The sequence below is a fragment of the Chroicocephalus ridibundus genome, chromosome 14 (genome assembly GCF_963924245.1).
Source record: "Chroicocephalus ridibundus chromosome 14, bChrRid1.1, whole genome shotgun sequence".
NCBI lineage: Eukaryota > Metazoa > Chordata > Aves > Charadriiformes > Laridae > Chroicocephalus > Chroicocephalus ridibundus.
This window is the reverse complement of record NC_086297.1, coordinates 10,604,742-10,621,676: the sequence shown is the minus strand read 5'-3', so window position 1 is coordinate 10,621,676 and position 16,935 is coordinate 10,604,742. Positions and strand designations below refer to the sequence as shown.

The following is a 16,935-nucleotide window of genomic DNA, read 5'->3' as shown; positions in this document are numbered from 1 at the left end:
CATGAAGGCTTTTTTCATGTGTGAATAGATTTAGTTCCCTTGTCTTGTTTGTCATCACTTTTTGTTGTAAATGAATGTATTCTTGATATATAAAACAATCGGTGTTAGATTTCCCAGTTTCACTAGTTCAACTGCTCTGAATCTGCCCTGGTTTTGCTCACAAGGACCTGCCACCGCTCCTGGAGAGCCTGTCAGCTGGAGGAGGACGGGGGAAGAGTACGTGTCGAAGGTGATTGAGACAAGGCTGAACAGAGGGAAAGGAGATGGATGAGGAAGTTGGGACAGATTGATTCTGACACGGAATCAGTCTCTCCTGTATTAGGTTTAGCAGCAAAAGGCAGCTCTTGTATTGTGTTTATGTCTGTAACAGCCTAATGGTAAGTTTTGCCCAAGTGACCAAAGACTTCTGTCACCCTGAATTTCTGCAGTAGTTACTGTTGGTCTTCCCAGGGCCACAGCATGATCTCTCACCTAGTTACGGCATTGTACAAAAAAAGGCCACTCATAAGTCCTCCAAAAATTGCTGATCAGTACCTTCATCCCTGCTGATGCTTTTCACCTTTGCTGATGGTGGAGCTGCAAAAATTGTAGCCAGAATTGCTTTTTGTAGTGGTAGGTGGCTTGTATCTACTTGCAGAATACGTATGTTGAGAATACTGTAGTTGGAGTAGTGTTTCCTGCACAGTGATCTGCTAGCAGTTATGGAGCCATAGAATAGTTTGGGTCGGAAGGGACCTTTAAAGGTCATCTAATCCATCCTCCCTGCAATGAGAGGGACGTCTTCAAGTGAGAAACAGAGGGCAATGAGAGGAAGACAAAAGAATCGTGGAATATTTAGTTTGGCCCCTGAGCAAGAAATTACTTTAGTTCAAGTTAGGTTCTGCTTGACATCCCATCGTGTATACAAACCCGATCCCCTCATCTGTAGAGCCAACCATCAGCACAGCAAGTGATACCTGCCCAAAATAGTGGGTAAACACGAATCTTCACCCGTTCAGCAGTCATATGTTGAAGCGAAGGATGTTTTGCGTATGGGTAGTGTGTGCTGGTTGGAGCCGAGCAGGTGCAGGCTGGGGTTTTGCCCCAGGATTGGAATCAGCAGCTGACGAGCACAGCCTCGGGTGAGGCAGGCCAGTGAGTTTATCCCTTAGTGCAGCAGAGCAGAGGGCTGGGGTTTACCGATAATGTTGGAAAACTCAATATGTAGTCCAGGAACATGTAAACTCTGCAATTTAACTGTAGTTATTAACGCTGAAAACTATTTATGTGGTAGCCTATTGCAGAAATGGTGTATTGTTAATTGATACTTTTAGCGATGAGTATTCATTTTCTGAAAATATGTTAAAATATCCCTTTAGTGGTTAAACAGCTTTCTCTGAAAGCTGCATTGTTTGACAAAGATTCCTGGTGTTTAAAATGTCATCTGGATCCAATAATATGTCTCAATTGGGAAGAAACTCTTATATTGCAACAAACGTACCCGCTGGAGAGCCATCGGAAGTCCCATCCCTGCAGGATCTGTTACACAGTCAGCATCTTTCCTCCCCTGGAAAAAGCAGGGCAGCGCTGCTCCTCCGTGATGCCAGAGCCACTGCTGAGTCCCAGGCACCTGTGTCTGCCTGAAAAGAGCGTACTTCATTTCAAAGAATTTCTGCCCGTTAAAAGTAAAGCGAAAGAGCACTCCAGAACCAAACAGCATTTTGAAAGATGCTTTTACTCTTGCAGTAACTCTCTTTTGTAATATACAGATTAACAGTTATCTTGATCGGTGTCGATGCTTATCCAAAAGAAAATGAATTGCAGATACGTAAGTGATATAATCATATATGTGAATCAAAACGTGACTACTCCAGTAAGCTGATATGTGCTACAAAATGTGTGCCCTGCCTGACACAGCCTGATGCGGGACTGGGAAAGAGAAAAAGGTTTAAACTTTGCTGCAGACTCCCAGTGTTACCATTAAAGTGCAGAATAAGACACAGATAGAAACGGCTACAAGACAAATGGAAAGAATTTGAGTTTGTGTTTTTCTTGTATTTGTGATGCCTGTGGTTGCTGTCTGCTACTCCGGCTTCCCCCAGATTTCTTCTGTGGCTTTCAAAGTAGGTTCGTATAAATTGTATGAAGTTCATTAAAAGTTTTCTTACGCATCACAGCTCCTAAACTAGAAGTCAGACAAACGTCCACAAGGACAAACAATAGCTCCAGATGAGCTGCCCTCAGCAAGCGATCACATCAGAATCCATTTTATTCAGACTCTGGGAGCGTGGCCCGATTCAGTGTCTTAAATCAATGTATTATATAGTGCAGTGTGGAGCTGCGAAGTACAGCGCTTGGTTTGGTTCTGATTTCTCCCAAGATATGTATGTTCGGTTGAGTGGTTTGGATTTGTTTTCCAGGGTTCAAAGCTTTTTTGTCTGGTTTCTCCAGCTCACCCCCCCCAGCTGCTCCATCCAGCCCACGTCTGACATCAGCACTGGGTATGGTGGGTTTGAGAAACAGCCCCTGAGGAAAACACAGCGGGATTTTGTGTCCAGCACTTTAATTAGAGAATCTCCTTTTCTTAATTATGGAAGAAACCCAGAAGCTCTGGTAATGGGGAAAAAATTCAAATTTTTTGTTTCTTAAACTTGACTTCTTACTATGTGATATTGCCTACAGAAATAAATGTATTTCAATATCTTTCCCTTCTTTTACTACTCCTTCTCAACTTTGTCATGTTATTTTTCGGCTTTTTCTGGATGCTCCGCTTAAATATTTTGTTTGGCCCACCTGGTTTTATATAGCAGAGATTTTTAGCCTGATAAAATCATCTGGCCTCCACTGGGTTGGAGGAAAGAAAAATCTGTATTTAAACAGATTTGAATGACCTTTTTAAACAGATTTTTAATGTTCTAGCCATATTGCAAGAACTTGCACCATTGGAAAATGTAAATAGATGCTACTTTTTTACCTTCAGTACAGGGCTGTATCTTTACAGGTGGGTTGACGCTTCATATGTTATGGTGTGTAATGGAATACTGTCTGCCATAAGATCGCCCTTCCGAGACTGTGTCTCTGGCATGAAGATTTTCTGATTTTTAGATGAGAAATGTTGCATATGAGATCTCTAATATATCCTAGAGCCTGATAGATACACGGTCCAGGAGATTTTTTTCGTGCAGAGTTTCAGCAGTGCTGCTCGCAATCCCATTAAGAAAAATGTACCGTGGAAATAAGCTGCAAGAAAAAACATTTTGTTTTCAGATGTTTCTCATTCTGAGGTTGTTTTTAATAAGGTCTCTTACTATGGGGCCTGATTCACCTTTCCCAAGTAGAGACCAGTATACGTATTTGGCAACCAAAGAAAGAACAATAATTCTAGTAAAATGAAAAAAAACACTCTTCTGAAGTCACTGATCCCTTTCAGTAAACGATTTTGGTCACTTCAGGCTTCATGAACTGTTCAGCAGCTGGGTTTTTCTCTTCTGGGACTAACCTGTACCAAGCTTTATAGCCCTGTCAAAATGAGATGATGTTCATTTTTCCACCTCTGTCCTTGTGGTCAGCTGTACTTCATTTTTAAATAGCGCTGCTTGCTTTTGTAATAGCTTTATCTTTTCTACAGATACGTTTATTGAATGACCCCTTAGATAACTTCATGGACACATACAGAAACAATATGAACGAAATGATGTAAACCTTATTCATTTGGCAGAAAAATAAAATCTGTCTTCAGATGTAACTATGAATACCGGTCGGTTCCTGGTTTGAAATAACTGCTTCTCTTCCAGGGTGTTCCAGAAGATTTGTTGTTTTTTTATAAGCACATCCAGAAGGGCGGTGAAGTCTTTCGAGTAAACCATTGCCTCCTGCTGTACCGCTACCATCCACAGGCTGCAACTCATTCCGTCCTAGAGTAAGTTGCATTTTTTGGTAGAACTTAAAAATTAGATTAGTCTTAGATGATCAGCAGCAAAGATGCTTAATGTCTTCAAGACAACGCACAGCAAAATAATTACCCACTTGTGTTTAATTGTTCCAAAACAAAAAAAAGGCTAAAAAGCAAGCATAACATAGTATGTTGGTAGTATCCTCTTTTGATGGTGGAAGGTTAGTTTTTTCTCTTCGTTCTTGCTATAATTTGCTTTTGAGTAACAGACGGTAATGCTGGAATTGAAATAATGAATTGAAATCTTTGGTTTGGACACTGTTGCCCATACACTGTGGATACACCTGTGTGAATGATTTTGTGAGGCAGGGATGGGCTGGGGGCATATCAACATTTCACAAATAGTCTAAGAAATTGTTTCGTCTTTGCAACTGCTTTTGAAATAATTTCCTAATAGGTCTTGTAAGAGGAGTGAAGCATTTGGGGGACTGCATTACAGTGGAGACTGTAACTGGTGTTGTGAGATCTCCTAATCTGCCTGAATAACCTCTCTGGTTATTTAAAGCATCGGAGTTTCTTACCCTCAGAGCAGATTGGGAATACTTCATACGATTGTGTATGTCATCTGCTGAACATGGCAGAAGCAAGCAGTGAAGCAGTAACTTCTTCAGTGCTTTGAACACAATTGCAAGAACGTTTTTGAAATATATCCTAGTGGTGAAATTTTATTGGGTTTTTTAATTAAGATTTTTAATATGTGGTTTTGATTCTCATATTTTTTTGCCATGTGAACCATAATCATAGACTCATAGTGTAAAAATTATTTTTTTTTAATTTTAAAGCTTAATTTCAAAAAGAACTGTGTCATTTTTTAAAAAGTAAACAGAAACTTGTAGTACCAACAAATACCTTCTTTTGAGAAAAATAATAAAAACTAAACCTTTCATCTGATAATGTGCTGCACTTACACAGATAATTTTCCTATTTTAAAAGATCTAAACCATCAAAATCAGATAAGGAGGTTTGAAAAATACCTGGGGATGATTAGGAGTAATTATCTCAGGTGGTTCTTTGTACGCTGTTGCCTACTGCTCTCACACTGCTGGTCTGCCCTTAAAGAAAATGTTAAATTCTCGATTGCCGGTTCCTCTACGTGCGCATTTTACCCATCAAAAGCATCCTTCCTCATCAGAAGTCCTGCAAGCTGAGCCAAAGTAGTTTCTTTCTCTATGGCATTGATATTAATGAAAAATTATGAGTTTTACTGTCCTTTAGGAGTCCCACACCAGAACCACAGTGGTAATTAAGTAAACGATTTTCTTACTGATTAATGATATATATACACTTTTCAGTCAGTCCTATTTGTATGGCCTTGTAGAACTGACTAGTAAAACTAAACATTTTTATGTGCATTTTGGTTGTATATCACTATATTATTGTATACTGTAAATACTATAGTATACTAGCATAAATATGCTAAATAGATAAAAAATGTTCATGGTTGCTGTCACTATAGATCTTTATAAATAAATGTATATACGTATGCATATATATATAAAATCATTTAACTCTGAAACAGTCTTACAAGCAAATAGAAGATGTTATTTGGATTTTGCAAACAAATAAGAGGTAAATTATTTTCCTTTTTATTGGTGTTTAAATGTAAGGGTGGTTTTTTTTTTCTTTTTAGCATGTGATCATTTTGGCAGTTAGTTACGAACTTTTCAGCCACACGTCATGGGATGCTAGAACTCTTGGAAGGCTGTTGCTTGTGTCTGTGGGAAAACATCTTATTCTTGGAAATGAGTTTGTTTTGAATTTACTGCAAGCTGTTGCTTATTCAGATCTACAAGCTTGTGTGGCACAAGCACCCTGAATTACAACATGCTGTGAGAATGTGGAAATACTGTAAGCTGTTTCAGATGTGCAGTTTGCATCTCCAAATTGGCGCCTTTCTTGTCTCATTCGAAGGAGTCAGGCTAGCCAGTCTTCCTGTTGGCGTTTTGCTGGGACTACTGGTAATAACATTGTGTGCGAACTTTCAAATCGGAGGTTGTGTAACATCTCTTCTTGTTGGCTTGATCCCCTGGTTGTTGAATGAGTCGTGAAGGGTTGGCCAGCGTTTGTTTCCAAAGACTGAGGTGTGCATTGAGCAAATAGAGATTATTGGACTCATCACAGAAGTTTAAGTTTATAATTTAAGTTGGGTCTTTCCTAATTTGCCTTTTGGGCACCCCACCTTGTTTAATGCGTGTTCTACCTTTCCTAGAGTCTCTTTTTTTTTTTTTTTTTTTTTTTGCCTTTCACCATTGGCCTCCATTGTCTTTGAATTTTCAGAGTTAGCCTAGACCTGGATTTGGAAGTAGTAACTCGCCAACCAGATCAGTATCTTGTCTGAGATCAAAATGATGCTTGTAGGAAAGTTGATTTTTTTTTTTATTTTATTTTTTTTTAACAGATTATGGCTAGTTTCAGTCTTAAAAAGTAGAGCTGGTTAATGGGACTTGTTTATACAAAGGTGCGTGATTCAGTCTTTTCAGCAAGGAGAACAGTTGCTCGTAGCCTGTTGTGGGCTGATTTCAGTTTATACAAGTGTCTTTCATTACCATTCAGGGGAAGAAAATGCCTGATTTTGCATTTTCAGACTTCCTAAAATATCAATGTCACTTGCCAAGTAGTTTTATGTAGTTCTTTTTATTTAGTATGTATAATTGTAAACACTAATGATTTTTTAGGTCATTTCCTATGATTAGTATCCTTCTGGAACAAATATCTAGAGGTGAAAGTATCTGTGAAGCAGGAAACAAAATCTGATTTGCGTTCTCCCTTACCCTGGGGGCATCAGGCTGCATTATTAAATGTTTTGGGTGTGTGACAGAATCTGAATGAAGTACAATGTCTATATTTAGATTTCATTAGGTGCATAAAGAAATATAAACCTTCTCATTGTAATTTCATCTAAAGTCTATGCTGGATACCTGCTAAATGTGAATGAGCACTACAATTTTTGAGAAACTTCTCTTCAGCCAGGAATTTACAACACAAAATCCCGTGTATTGTGTATCTCCTGCATCAAAATCATTTTCTCTCACATTACAGCTTGTGTCCTAGGGCTGTGTGTACTTTGTGCTGCACAGCTACAGTACACGGGTTGGATACAGTATCAGAGCTGGCTTTATAGGGAGAAGCACTGTAGTAAGGAACTTTGGGATATAATAAAAAAGTTGTAAAATTCATAGATTTTTATCTTGCCAAAAGGGAGAGAAAGGAACCATATATAAGACAACGTACCTCATTGCGAGATAAAAGTCAGCTTGGAACAAGATAAGCCATAAAGCGTCATGCTTGTCTTTAGGAAGTGTTGCTGGTGAAGACAGGCAGTCAGGGCAGGTAGCTGATCTGTGCAGCAATTTACAAACTTTTGGTCAAAGTAAATTTAATATATGCAGAAAATAAGGTTTGTACCTTCTGTCTGAGATTCAGGCAATTCTCTTGTATGCAGAAAATGTGAAGTGTGCTGATAAGGCTTGCACTAATTTCATATGCTGTCTATTCAGAATGAGTATAATATTGTAAGAGCTTGTCCTGCAGAAATAACCAAAATTACGTAATCTATTGAAACCATCTGGTTTCAGGCACTGGAAGCTTCCAGTGTCGTCTAAGCGAAGGAGAAGAGGCATTTAGTCTGCCACACGCATGTGGTTGCTTTAGAGGTACTGGGAGGCACGGGTCTGCTATGGCTGGTGAGCGCTGGAATGCCGGCTGCGTCTCCTGCGGAAACATACGCACCCAAAAATAGGCAGGAGAGAGGAATAGCGTAACATATTCCTGTACGACTCAAATAAAGATGAGGTCAACTGCATTTTTATCTTCTATGCTTGCATTTGGCACTTCAATTAAACATGGAAACTAATGACCTCATTAGATTCTTGAAAAGTAAATGGCATTAACATTGATAGTCTCTGTCTTTCTTAATAAGCCTTTCATGAAAAATAGGCCACAATGCAAACCATGCCTCAGTTAATGACCCATGACCTGAAGATGAACTCAGACATTAATAGAACCTATTAACAGTGTAAATGTAATAACTCAGTGGGACGATATAGTCCAGCAATTAATAAGTTCACATGAAGTTCAACAGAACAACAACCACAAAAAAAATCAGTTTATTCACCAGTATGGTCAAGGTTCAAACGGGATTCATTTCTGAATTTCCTGTGGATTGCAAGGACCTTATATTTTGCGTGCAGAACTAGCCATAAAGGATCTGTTCTTTCAGCTCTCTCTGTGATTAAAAATTGCTCTGTTCTTCCATCTCTGGATTATCTATCAGGTGAGATTCACCTATAATATAGATCTCTCTTTCCTGCCATGAATAAAAAACCACTGGAAGAGGCTGAATAGCTCCTCTTCCTGTCTGGTGTTACCCGAGTAGCGTGCGGGACCAACCAACATGGAAAAGGACAGATTTATAGATTTATAGTATTACTGTGGACGGTAATCGATGCCTAAAATTCCAGTACTGCTTAGGATATTGGGCTTGTATTTGTGCATCTCTCAAGTACTTGTACATCTGTCTTTGCTCTGTTGATTTACTTATGTAGCCTTGCTGGGGGAAGGAGGGGAAAGGCAGTCAAACAATATGGCGAGCTTTAACGGAGCTCAGACATTAAATCATATCGGTTTTATTGTCACATTATCTTTCATTTCAAAATAGGAGTGGAGCAGATGTTTCTTGACTCCTGTATTCAGTCAGTAGGTCACCACACATTTTAACAGAGCTCCATTGTTATGTTACTTGGGTGGATGGGATGGTAATAACTTCTTGGAGCTGAGGAACACGCTTGGTAGTCACTCTCACCCGCCGCATGAATACCCTCGTTTCACTCCTGCAGAATTTTGGCTCCTCTTCATCCTTCCAGACTACATAACTGATGAATATTGAGGGGCCACGGCAAGCGAGATCTTAGGAAAATTCTGTAAGCCTTGAGAACGATTTTCCAAGTAGAAAAATGTATACTTCTTACATTTCTTTTGTAAAGTCAGGAAGTGACAAGAAAATGAAAGAAATGGGAAAAATAATGTACCTCAAGAATTTGGGCCAAGGAGGAGTATTAGGATGTGGGAACAAATTTCTACAGTCAAAAGAATTTGTATCCCACCTTCTGGATGAGGAAAATCTTGTTAACTGAATACAGGCTAGGAAATGATACTAATGGCTACTGGGAAACGGCTTTTTAATCCTCTCTGACATGGGCGGGAAAAGCAGCCTGGATTTGGGGTGAAGCAGAGTAATAATACCTCCTGGTTTTTGCGGGTGGCTATGAATATGTAATAATGCAAAATCTGAAAATAGCTGTGAGAATCATCTCTGAGTAGTGGTTTGTACAACTTCTAGATCGTTTCAGGCATTTTCTTTAATCGTCCTTTGCACGTTGCTACAGTTCCCGTCTGCTGCACCTGCACTGGCTCTTAAAGGGTGGGAAAATGGCGTTCCCTTATCCCTCGAGGCAGGAATCCCAGTTATCTATTCTGGAAACATCAAAAAATGTGGCAAATTAGGTGAACCGGAAACCTGAAGGGGATAACTGAAACTCTCTCTTTTGACACTGCGTAAGCTACCTTTTGCTTCAGCACGTGAGAGACGTTGTTTGTGCGGAGCACGTTTTCACAAAGATTAACTGTGTGGTTCTCACTTTAACGCTCAGTCACAAATTCTCCCCTCAATTCTATGTTTGATGATCTCAGCTTGCACTGTTAAAAGAATTTCAGTGTTAAGACTGCAAAGTGTTCGAAGTAACTTAAAATTTTCATTAAAAAGGGCACACAGAATATGGAGATGTGATTTTTATATTCTTTTTGGTGAGCACTTTCATAAGAATGCCTCATAGTGATGCAAGCAAAAAAATCACAAGTGCTGGGTATATCGGCTTCATTTTCACAACCTAAAATACACATTTAAGGAACTCATTTATTGGTATTTAAATGAAGCTGTCTGACAATATTCATGTATTTGAACAGTGATCAAATTAATGTGGAGTTTAATGAGTTTCATATCCTTTTATTTATAAGTGAAATTCCCTTAAATACTTTCCACGCTTGCATTTCTCAATATAATATTCATAGGTAAGATTGGGTCAGTAAATCTGCTTCAGTCTGAAATCTTTATGGGTGGTTACCAACAACGAGACTTGGCCTGCTTGAATTTGACCTGTACAGGGATTTCTGTGGGATATAGGCACCCCTCACCTAGACAGCAAGGTCATACTGTCTGGAAGCAACTGGTACTCCATGTACCTGGACATCTCCATGATGATCTGAAACGTTTTCTGTGTGCCTGGACGTAGAGTCCGGTCTTTGCCCTACAATTAGAAGTCAGTTGATAATTCTTTCTATGCCGTGTAAGGTTGTCTGGTTTTTTCCTTAGCTTTCTTAACTTTGCAAACTCAAGTGGAACAGAAACTTGCCTGTGTCACTCAAGTCAACAGAAGGGATTCTGAAGTACCTCTGGAATGTAAAACAGCGTTGTTATTCTTCTGAAGTCACATTTCAAAGTAAAATCAGTTTTAAGCCCTTTCCATTTATGTGCAAAGCAATAATCTTCCTTTTTAGAAGCTAGCAGAAGCTCTAAAATTTCCAGTAAAGTGATCCTGGAAAAATACTTGACCTCCGTATTTCTTTCCTTTAACTTTCCTTCTGGGAATATAGTATGCTCTAATGAACATGGAAAAAGACAAGTGTCAAAAGATGCCTGTGGCAGCTCAAGCTTTGCAGCAGGAATGCAGCTTGTGGTCGCATTAGAAGAGATTTGCAATCAAATCCAAGAATTTTTTTTATTTTTTTTTCTCCATTAGTTGAAGCGCTGGTGCATGGCCGTAGTCTTCAAAACGGTGCAGAAACTTTATATGGAGCAACTGTTCTTCTTGGGTACGTTTACTTGTGTGCGAAGTTCTTTCCAAGTTATCACACCACAATCAATGATGAAGTGCTAAGCAGCATTTGGCTGAAGCGAAGTGGGCTCTCTGGAGCTGGCTAATAATCCCAGCAAGAATCCATATGTCTTAGTGCTATGAGGGTTTCATGGGTTTCAAACCGTAACTCAGGGATGTGAGGGAAAAACACAAATAAAACCACAAAATTCCTATCATTAAAATTTTAGAAAAGCTTGCTAACAAACTTTTGGGAACAAATTAGGTTACCTTTTAACCTCAATAACCTCAAATGTTATACTTTCTGCTCAGGAGGTACGCTTCATAAGAAGAACTTGGCTTTCTGACATCTGATAATCTGATACAAAATAGGAAAAATGTGAAAACTTTTCATAGGAGTCACGTGTTACCGAAATGCCAGATCATCAGACATCTCATACTGATCATCAAGGAAACTTGAATGTATTTTGATTTTTCTATAAAATCACAAGCTGCGCTGGCAGACCAGGAGTAACTTGCTATAGCTGCCCGACAATAACCTCATGAATCAGAAGCCTTATTTGACGCAGAAGAAATAGCATGTTCTCCGAGTATTTTGCTGTTTAAATTCCATACCAACTGGATATAGTCAGAAGAGTGTGGGGCTCAAAGTTGAACTGTGAAGAAAGTATATTAGTAGGAAAAAATGTGTGCTTCCCAAGACAAAGAAAACCATAGGCAGCTTTAGGATCTCGCAGGAAAATGAGTAGTTTTTTTCCATTAATGCTTTAAGGAATTTCAGCATCTGATTTCTTGGATCACAAGAGGTATTACAATTTGTAGAACAAGTTGTAACAATTGTTGTAAAGCGTATTGTGTTCTGTCATGATAAAGCAAATGGAAAAACCTGTTTGAAGAAGTGCTTTCAGAAAGGAGAGACGATTAGATGTTTATCAGAATTTTCTGTGAAAGAAATTTTCAACTCAAGGTGCCTTGTTCAAGAGGTGTAGATTAGGGAGATTCATCTGTCAAGCCATCATTTGAGGAAATCAATTTATTGCATCGAGAAAACTCTTTATTAAGATACGTTCCTAGTTAATGAATATTAAATGAACCCTGGACACAAACCAGGTGTTCTTAACAGCAGGCAGTTTTGGTTAAACCATTGTAAATGCTGTAGTCTTAAATATTATGTTATGTGGTGGGAAATGCTGTTGTAAAAGCAATTGAAAGTGATAGGAAATGTGCTCACGCACACACACAAGTTGTAGCTGTCAAAGTGAATTAATTCATGCCGTTGGGATGAGTGGGCCATGAATTGAAATGCTTTCCTTGAAGCTGTCCCCTCTTTCCAAGAATATATCTTGAACTTACTGCAGATCTCATCCAGTCTTCAGATTTTAAAGATGTCAGGTGTTCCCTTGTCACTGTTTCCAAAGCCAAGTGGTTCATTCATTGGTATTAGTCTCACAGTTTTTTACCTCAACCACTTGGCTTAAATTATATTGTGGAACTTATTACAAATATGAAGACATAAAGGTGTAATTTCACACAGGCATCTGCCAGCTTTCTTTTCTTCTAAAGCATATTTTAAGAAGCTTTATGAAGCATATCACTTTAAAAAAAATTGCTCAACAAGGGCATCACCAGCAGAGATGACGAAGTCATTATCCCACTCTACTCAGCGCTTGTCAGGCCGCATCTGGAATTCTGTGTTCAGGTTGGGTCCCCGCTATCCAAAAAAGGTGTGGACAGGCTGGAGAGGGTCCTGGGAAGGGCCACCAAGATGATCCAAGGACTGGGAAGCCTGCCATAGGAGGAAAAGCTGAGAGACCTGGGTTTGTTCAGCCTTGAGAAAAGAAGGCTTAGGGGAGACCTTATCACCGTGTTCCAGTATTTAAAGGGTGGCTACAGAGAAGATGGAGACTCCCTTTTTACGAGGAGTCACATGGAAAAGACAAGGGGTCATGGGTACAAGTTACTCCTGGGAGATTCCAATTGGACCCAAGAGGAAAATTTTTCCTAATGAGAACAATCAGCCATTGGAAGAATCTCCCCAGGGAAGTGGTGAATTCCCCAACGTTGGACACTTACAGGGTTCAGCTGGACAGGGTGCTGGGCCATCTTGTCTAGAGCGTGCTTTTGCCAAGAAAGGTTGGACCAGATGATCCTTGAGGTCCCTTCCAACCTGGTGTTCTATTCTATGATTCTTTAAAATGAAATAACTCTTATTTGGTCTAAAGTGTGTGTGTGTGCACATTCACAAGCGTGAATGGTGTGTAACAGGCGGTAGTTTCAGTGTGGCGTGTGACTTTGCAGTTCAGCGACTGTTTGTTGCTGTACAGGTGTCCCCTGATCTAGAGCGTTGAAAACTGACTTGTTGAAGAGTTGAGCCGAATATGGACTTTCATTGTAGCATTGGGCTGCATGTTTGGGTTGATTGAGGTAGTGAATTTGTGAGATCTCAATGTGGCATTGACAAAGGAGAATGAATGCATGGCCAGATGGAACATGAAGAGGTCATCTTAGATTTAGGAGATAGTTCACCTGTATGCACTGCAGGGTTATATGGCGAGTATGGGTATGGGCGAACGGTGTTATCAGTGGGCAGTTGCAGCTGTCGGTACTGAATTCGATGCCCATAGCCACTGTTTTTCATCTTCTTGTGATCTTCTACCAGGGTTCTTGAAAATAATAGTGGTTTAGCTACAGTTTCAAATCTATCCTAACGATTTTTGTCTGAGCTCTTCCACAGAATTCCTTTTTTCCAAGCAACAGTTTACATTTCCCTAGGAAATCTCTGTTATAATGTTTTCCTGTGACTTTTTGTATCATGTGTTGAATGAGTTTGGTCAGTTTTATGTGTATGTGTCTACATACATACACATATCGGTATATAATAATGCTAAAAGTTTTAGGTGTCAAAATCCACCCTTTTTCTAACTCTCCAGGGGAACCATCTGGAATCATCGAGTCAGGTTTCTTGAAGAAAGAGTCCTGAGCTCCTGGACATCATTCACCATTTGGAACGCTGGCAAGCAAGGCAAGAAGCTCTACAGAAGCTTGTCACCAGCTAATCGGAAAAAGGTGAGCTAGTAAGAGTTGGGTAACATCTGTCCAAACCCGCTTTCTTCTCTTTCCTGTGCCTCCTTGCTGCTTCGAACATAATGTAGCAAAGTTCTCCTAAGATATTGTGAACCCAGAGTACTAGTTGATGATTAATATAAACTGGGGGAATTCTTAATATTCTGCATAATGTATGTCTTTTTTAAAATGCCTGTGTTCTTGCTTGCTGGTGACTGAGCATGGTACCAGGTTAGACACACTATATAACTGTTTATGGCCCACCACTGCGTAACTACCATTGTAGTAGGCCAGGACCCCAGGTGAGTAGAATAACTCTTTATTTGGATGGTAGAAAACTAAACTACCTTGTGCAGGATTATTCGTACATGTATAATATTTGCCCAGTTCCTAAGTGGGTGCTGGACCGGTCCCTGTCAGATGCTGAGCAGCCTGGTTTGTATTCTGAGGGGCAGTTGTACTGTAACTCCCTTTTGAAAAGCTGGATTGTTTAAAACCAGGGGTGGGCTGCGGGGTGAGCAGGCGAGTAGGGACTGTTGTACATGACTATCTAATTCAATTTGCAATCAATTGAAAATGTGGAGGTTACTTGTATTTGGCAATGGCAGATATTTCTCAGGAGAGATTTGTCCGAGGGTTTAAATACCTTACTTTTATAGCATTTTCTTCTGCGTAATAACTTTTTGTTAGATAAAGGCTTCAGGGCTAATGTCAGATGGCTGTTTCTTATAAAGAGCCACAGAACATTCATTTTATTACCAAATGTGTTTTCTTTTCTTAAAAATATGGATGGGAAGACAAAATGACAAATATATATATATATAAAAATCTGATTAATGTAGTGGCCCTCAGACCACACACATATAATAAGAAAACAGAGGAAATTTGCATTCCCGTAGTCGAAATTACTGAATAGACATGGGAGACGCTCACACAGTAAATACACAACACAAGAATTGAACCTGAATTTGATACTCCAGTGCCATCCCTCTTTTGTTGCCATCCTGTGGCAGTGGGTGAACTGTAGGAATAAAGAAGATTAAATGCTGTGTGTCCCCAGTCAGTTACTTCATTCTGAGAGGACGGAACCATCCATTAAATATGTTGCGTTGTCTCGGTCATGCAGTGCATTGTGCGCGTGTCTTTGGGGGGTTTATGAAAATGTTCTCTTTTATTAGCGTTTTGCGGAGCACTTTGTGAATTCCACTAACTTACTAGCAACCATTGCACTCTTCTGTCCACAAAATTATGAGAATTAGAAGATGAGTTCCAGGGGCAGAGATGGCAGCTGGTCTGGGAGTACTACTACGCAAGCAGGGATTTTTGACATGTTACAGAAAAAATAGACTTTGTTTTTGTAGCAGCGTCTCACCATCTTAGGTGTTGGATTTCTGGTTTTGTTTTGATTTTTAGCTTTTTTTGTGCCAAAGCAAAATGGAGATTGAGATGAAGATAGAATACCTCTCTAGCTTTGGGTTGTGTTTGCCACCTACTTCTGTAGGTGACTCATTCAGGACTTCACATCCTGTTCAGCAAACACAATGAGATTTTGAAGACATCACTGCAGAGGCAATAAAAGGGGCAAGAGAAAAATAATATTGGTTTTTATTTGCCATTTTTCTGCCAAAGGACCAAGAGTTTACCCCTCCTTCAGTAAGACCGACCTTCATTCCCCGGTATGCCAGCACTGACAGCGTGGTTCTAATTAACTGGATCTTGCCGTTCTTTCCAGCTGACCTTTCTATAACGTTTGCTTTGGCAGCGTTGCAGGCCATGATACTATTTTGCTTCTGTCAAGGTTACAGTTGCACATATTCCAATATGCTTTAGTTTGATATTGAAATATTGCATTGAGCATTAACCCATTAATTACAAGATACTATAGCAGACACATTTAGCAAGCTCACAAGCCAGATGCAATTGCACGTGCCAAGTATGACTCATTTTGCAAATGTACTGCAAAAAACTACTGCTAAAATGCAGTCGCAGTCTCATCCTTAATACCTGATATAGACTAATCAAACTTTATCCACTGTCTGACATGTTTTCTCAAGTGTATGCAAATGTTTGCTCAAAAACCAATGAGGATAAATAGCTTCAGAAAGTGACTTGTATCATCTGAAGTGAGAGTAGAGGCCTGGCTTTTAGATAACACTAATTTCATCAGAAATTAGCTATCTGTGGGGCTTAAAGCACTAGTTTTATGGAGTTGTTCAGGCTCATTATGGTTGCCATTGTAACCTAGCTTTTCCAAAAGTGAGATCCCAAGTCCATCCATCTCAGGCAGAACTGAAGCTTAAATGATATCCCAATGTTTCATAGTAAGTCATTGGCAAAAGGCTGTCGAAGTTAAACCATCTCACTTCTCCGAGTGCTAATCAAAGGATTATGCTGCTGGAGTTTCAGGAAATAAATTCATAAAATTTGCAGTAGGTAATTTGTGGCAGTTCTCATTTTATTCAAAATTAATAACAGTAAAAGCAGGCTAGTTAAACTCCGTGTTATACTTTTCCTCAAAAATCCTTCAGGTATTTTGTGAGTAATCTTCAACTCCTGCCAAAGACTCTAAAATCCCATATGAACAAAGGTTGTAAATAGTTGTTGCTTCGCCCTTTCCAGCCCTAAAAACAATAAAGTACTTTTCCTGTCTCACCCGTTAAAGAATACCTTAATAAGATTTAAGCTTTCATATATTCTGTTAATTATGAGAACACTAGAGATTCAGTATCATTTTGAATCTACAAGTAGAATCTAGTGTTGTCTTGTAAATGGAGGCCCTGGCATATGAATTCATCAAGTATGTAAAATAGACACCTTTAAAATACAATTCCAAAAGCCCCTTAAGACGACATATGATGTATTGCATCAATACAATTACCATTTTCTCCGCTGAAGGTCCAGTTGTGTAAAAAAATGTGATCTTAAAAGATGTAATACGCTTTGAAATGCAGGTAAAATTGACAAAATAAGCTGTTTAATTTAACTGAGCTCTATAATTTAACTATCTAAAGTTGATTTCAGTTGTTTTTATACTTTAAGTCAGTTCAAACTCTTGAAAATTTCCCCCATGCT

General features: G+C 39.3%; 1 protein-coding gene across 8 annotated transcripts in view; it reads left to right on the top strand.

Moving 5' to 3' along the window:
• The window catches only part of B3GNTL1 (UDP-GlcNAc:betaGal beta-1,3-N-acetylglucosaminyltransferase like 1), a 127,887-nt gene that overhangs the window by 95,250 nt on the left and 15,702 nt on the right, over nucleotides 1-16,935 (top strand). For all 8 annotated transcript variants that reach the window (XR_010073228.1, XM_063351636.1, XM_063351635.1 and 5 more), the window contains 2 exons: nucleotides 3,774-3,898; nucleotides 13,731-13,866. Coding sequence is in view for 7 of the 8 variants with exons in the window: in XM_063351636.1 (XP_063207706.1) it covers nucleotides 3,774-3,898; nucleotides 13,731-13,866 (261 nt within the window). In the remaining variant the exon portion in view is untranslated. The remainder of the gene's footprint in view (nucleotides 1-3,773; nucleotides 3,899-13,730; nucleotides 13,867-16,935) is intronic.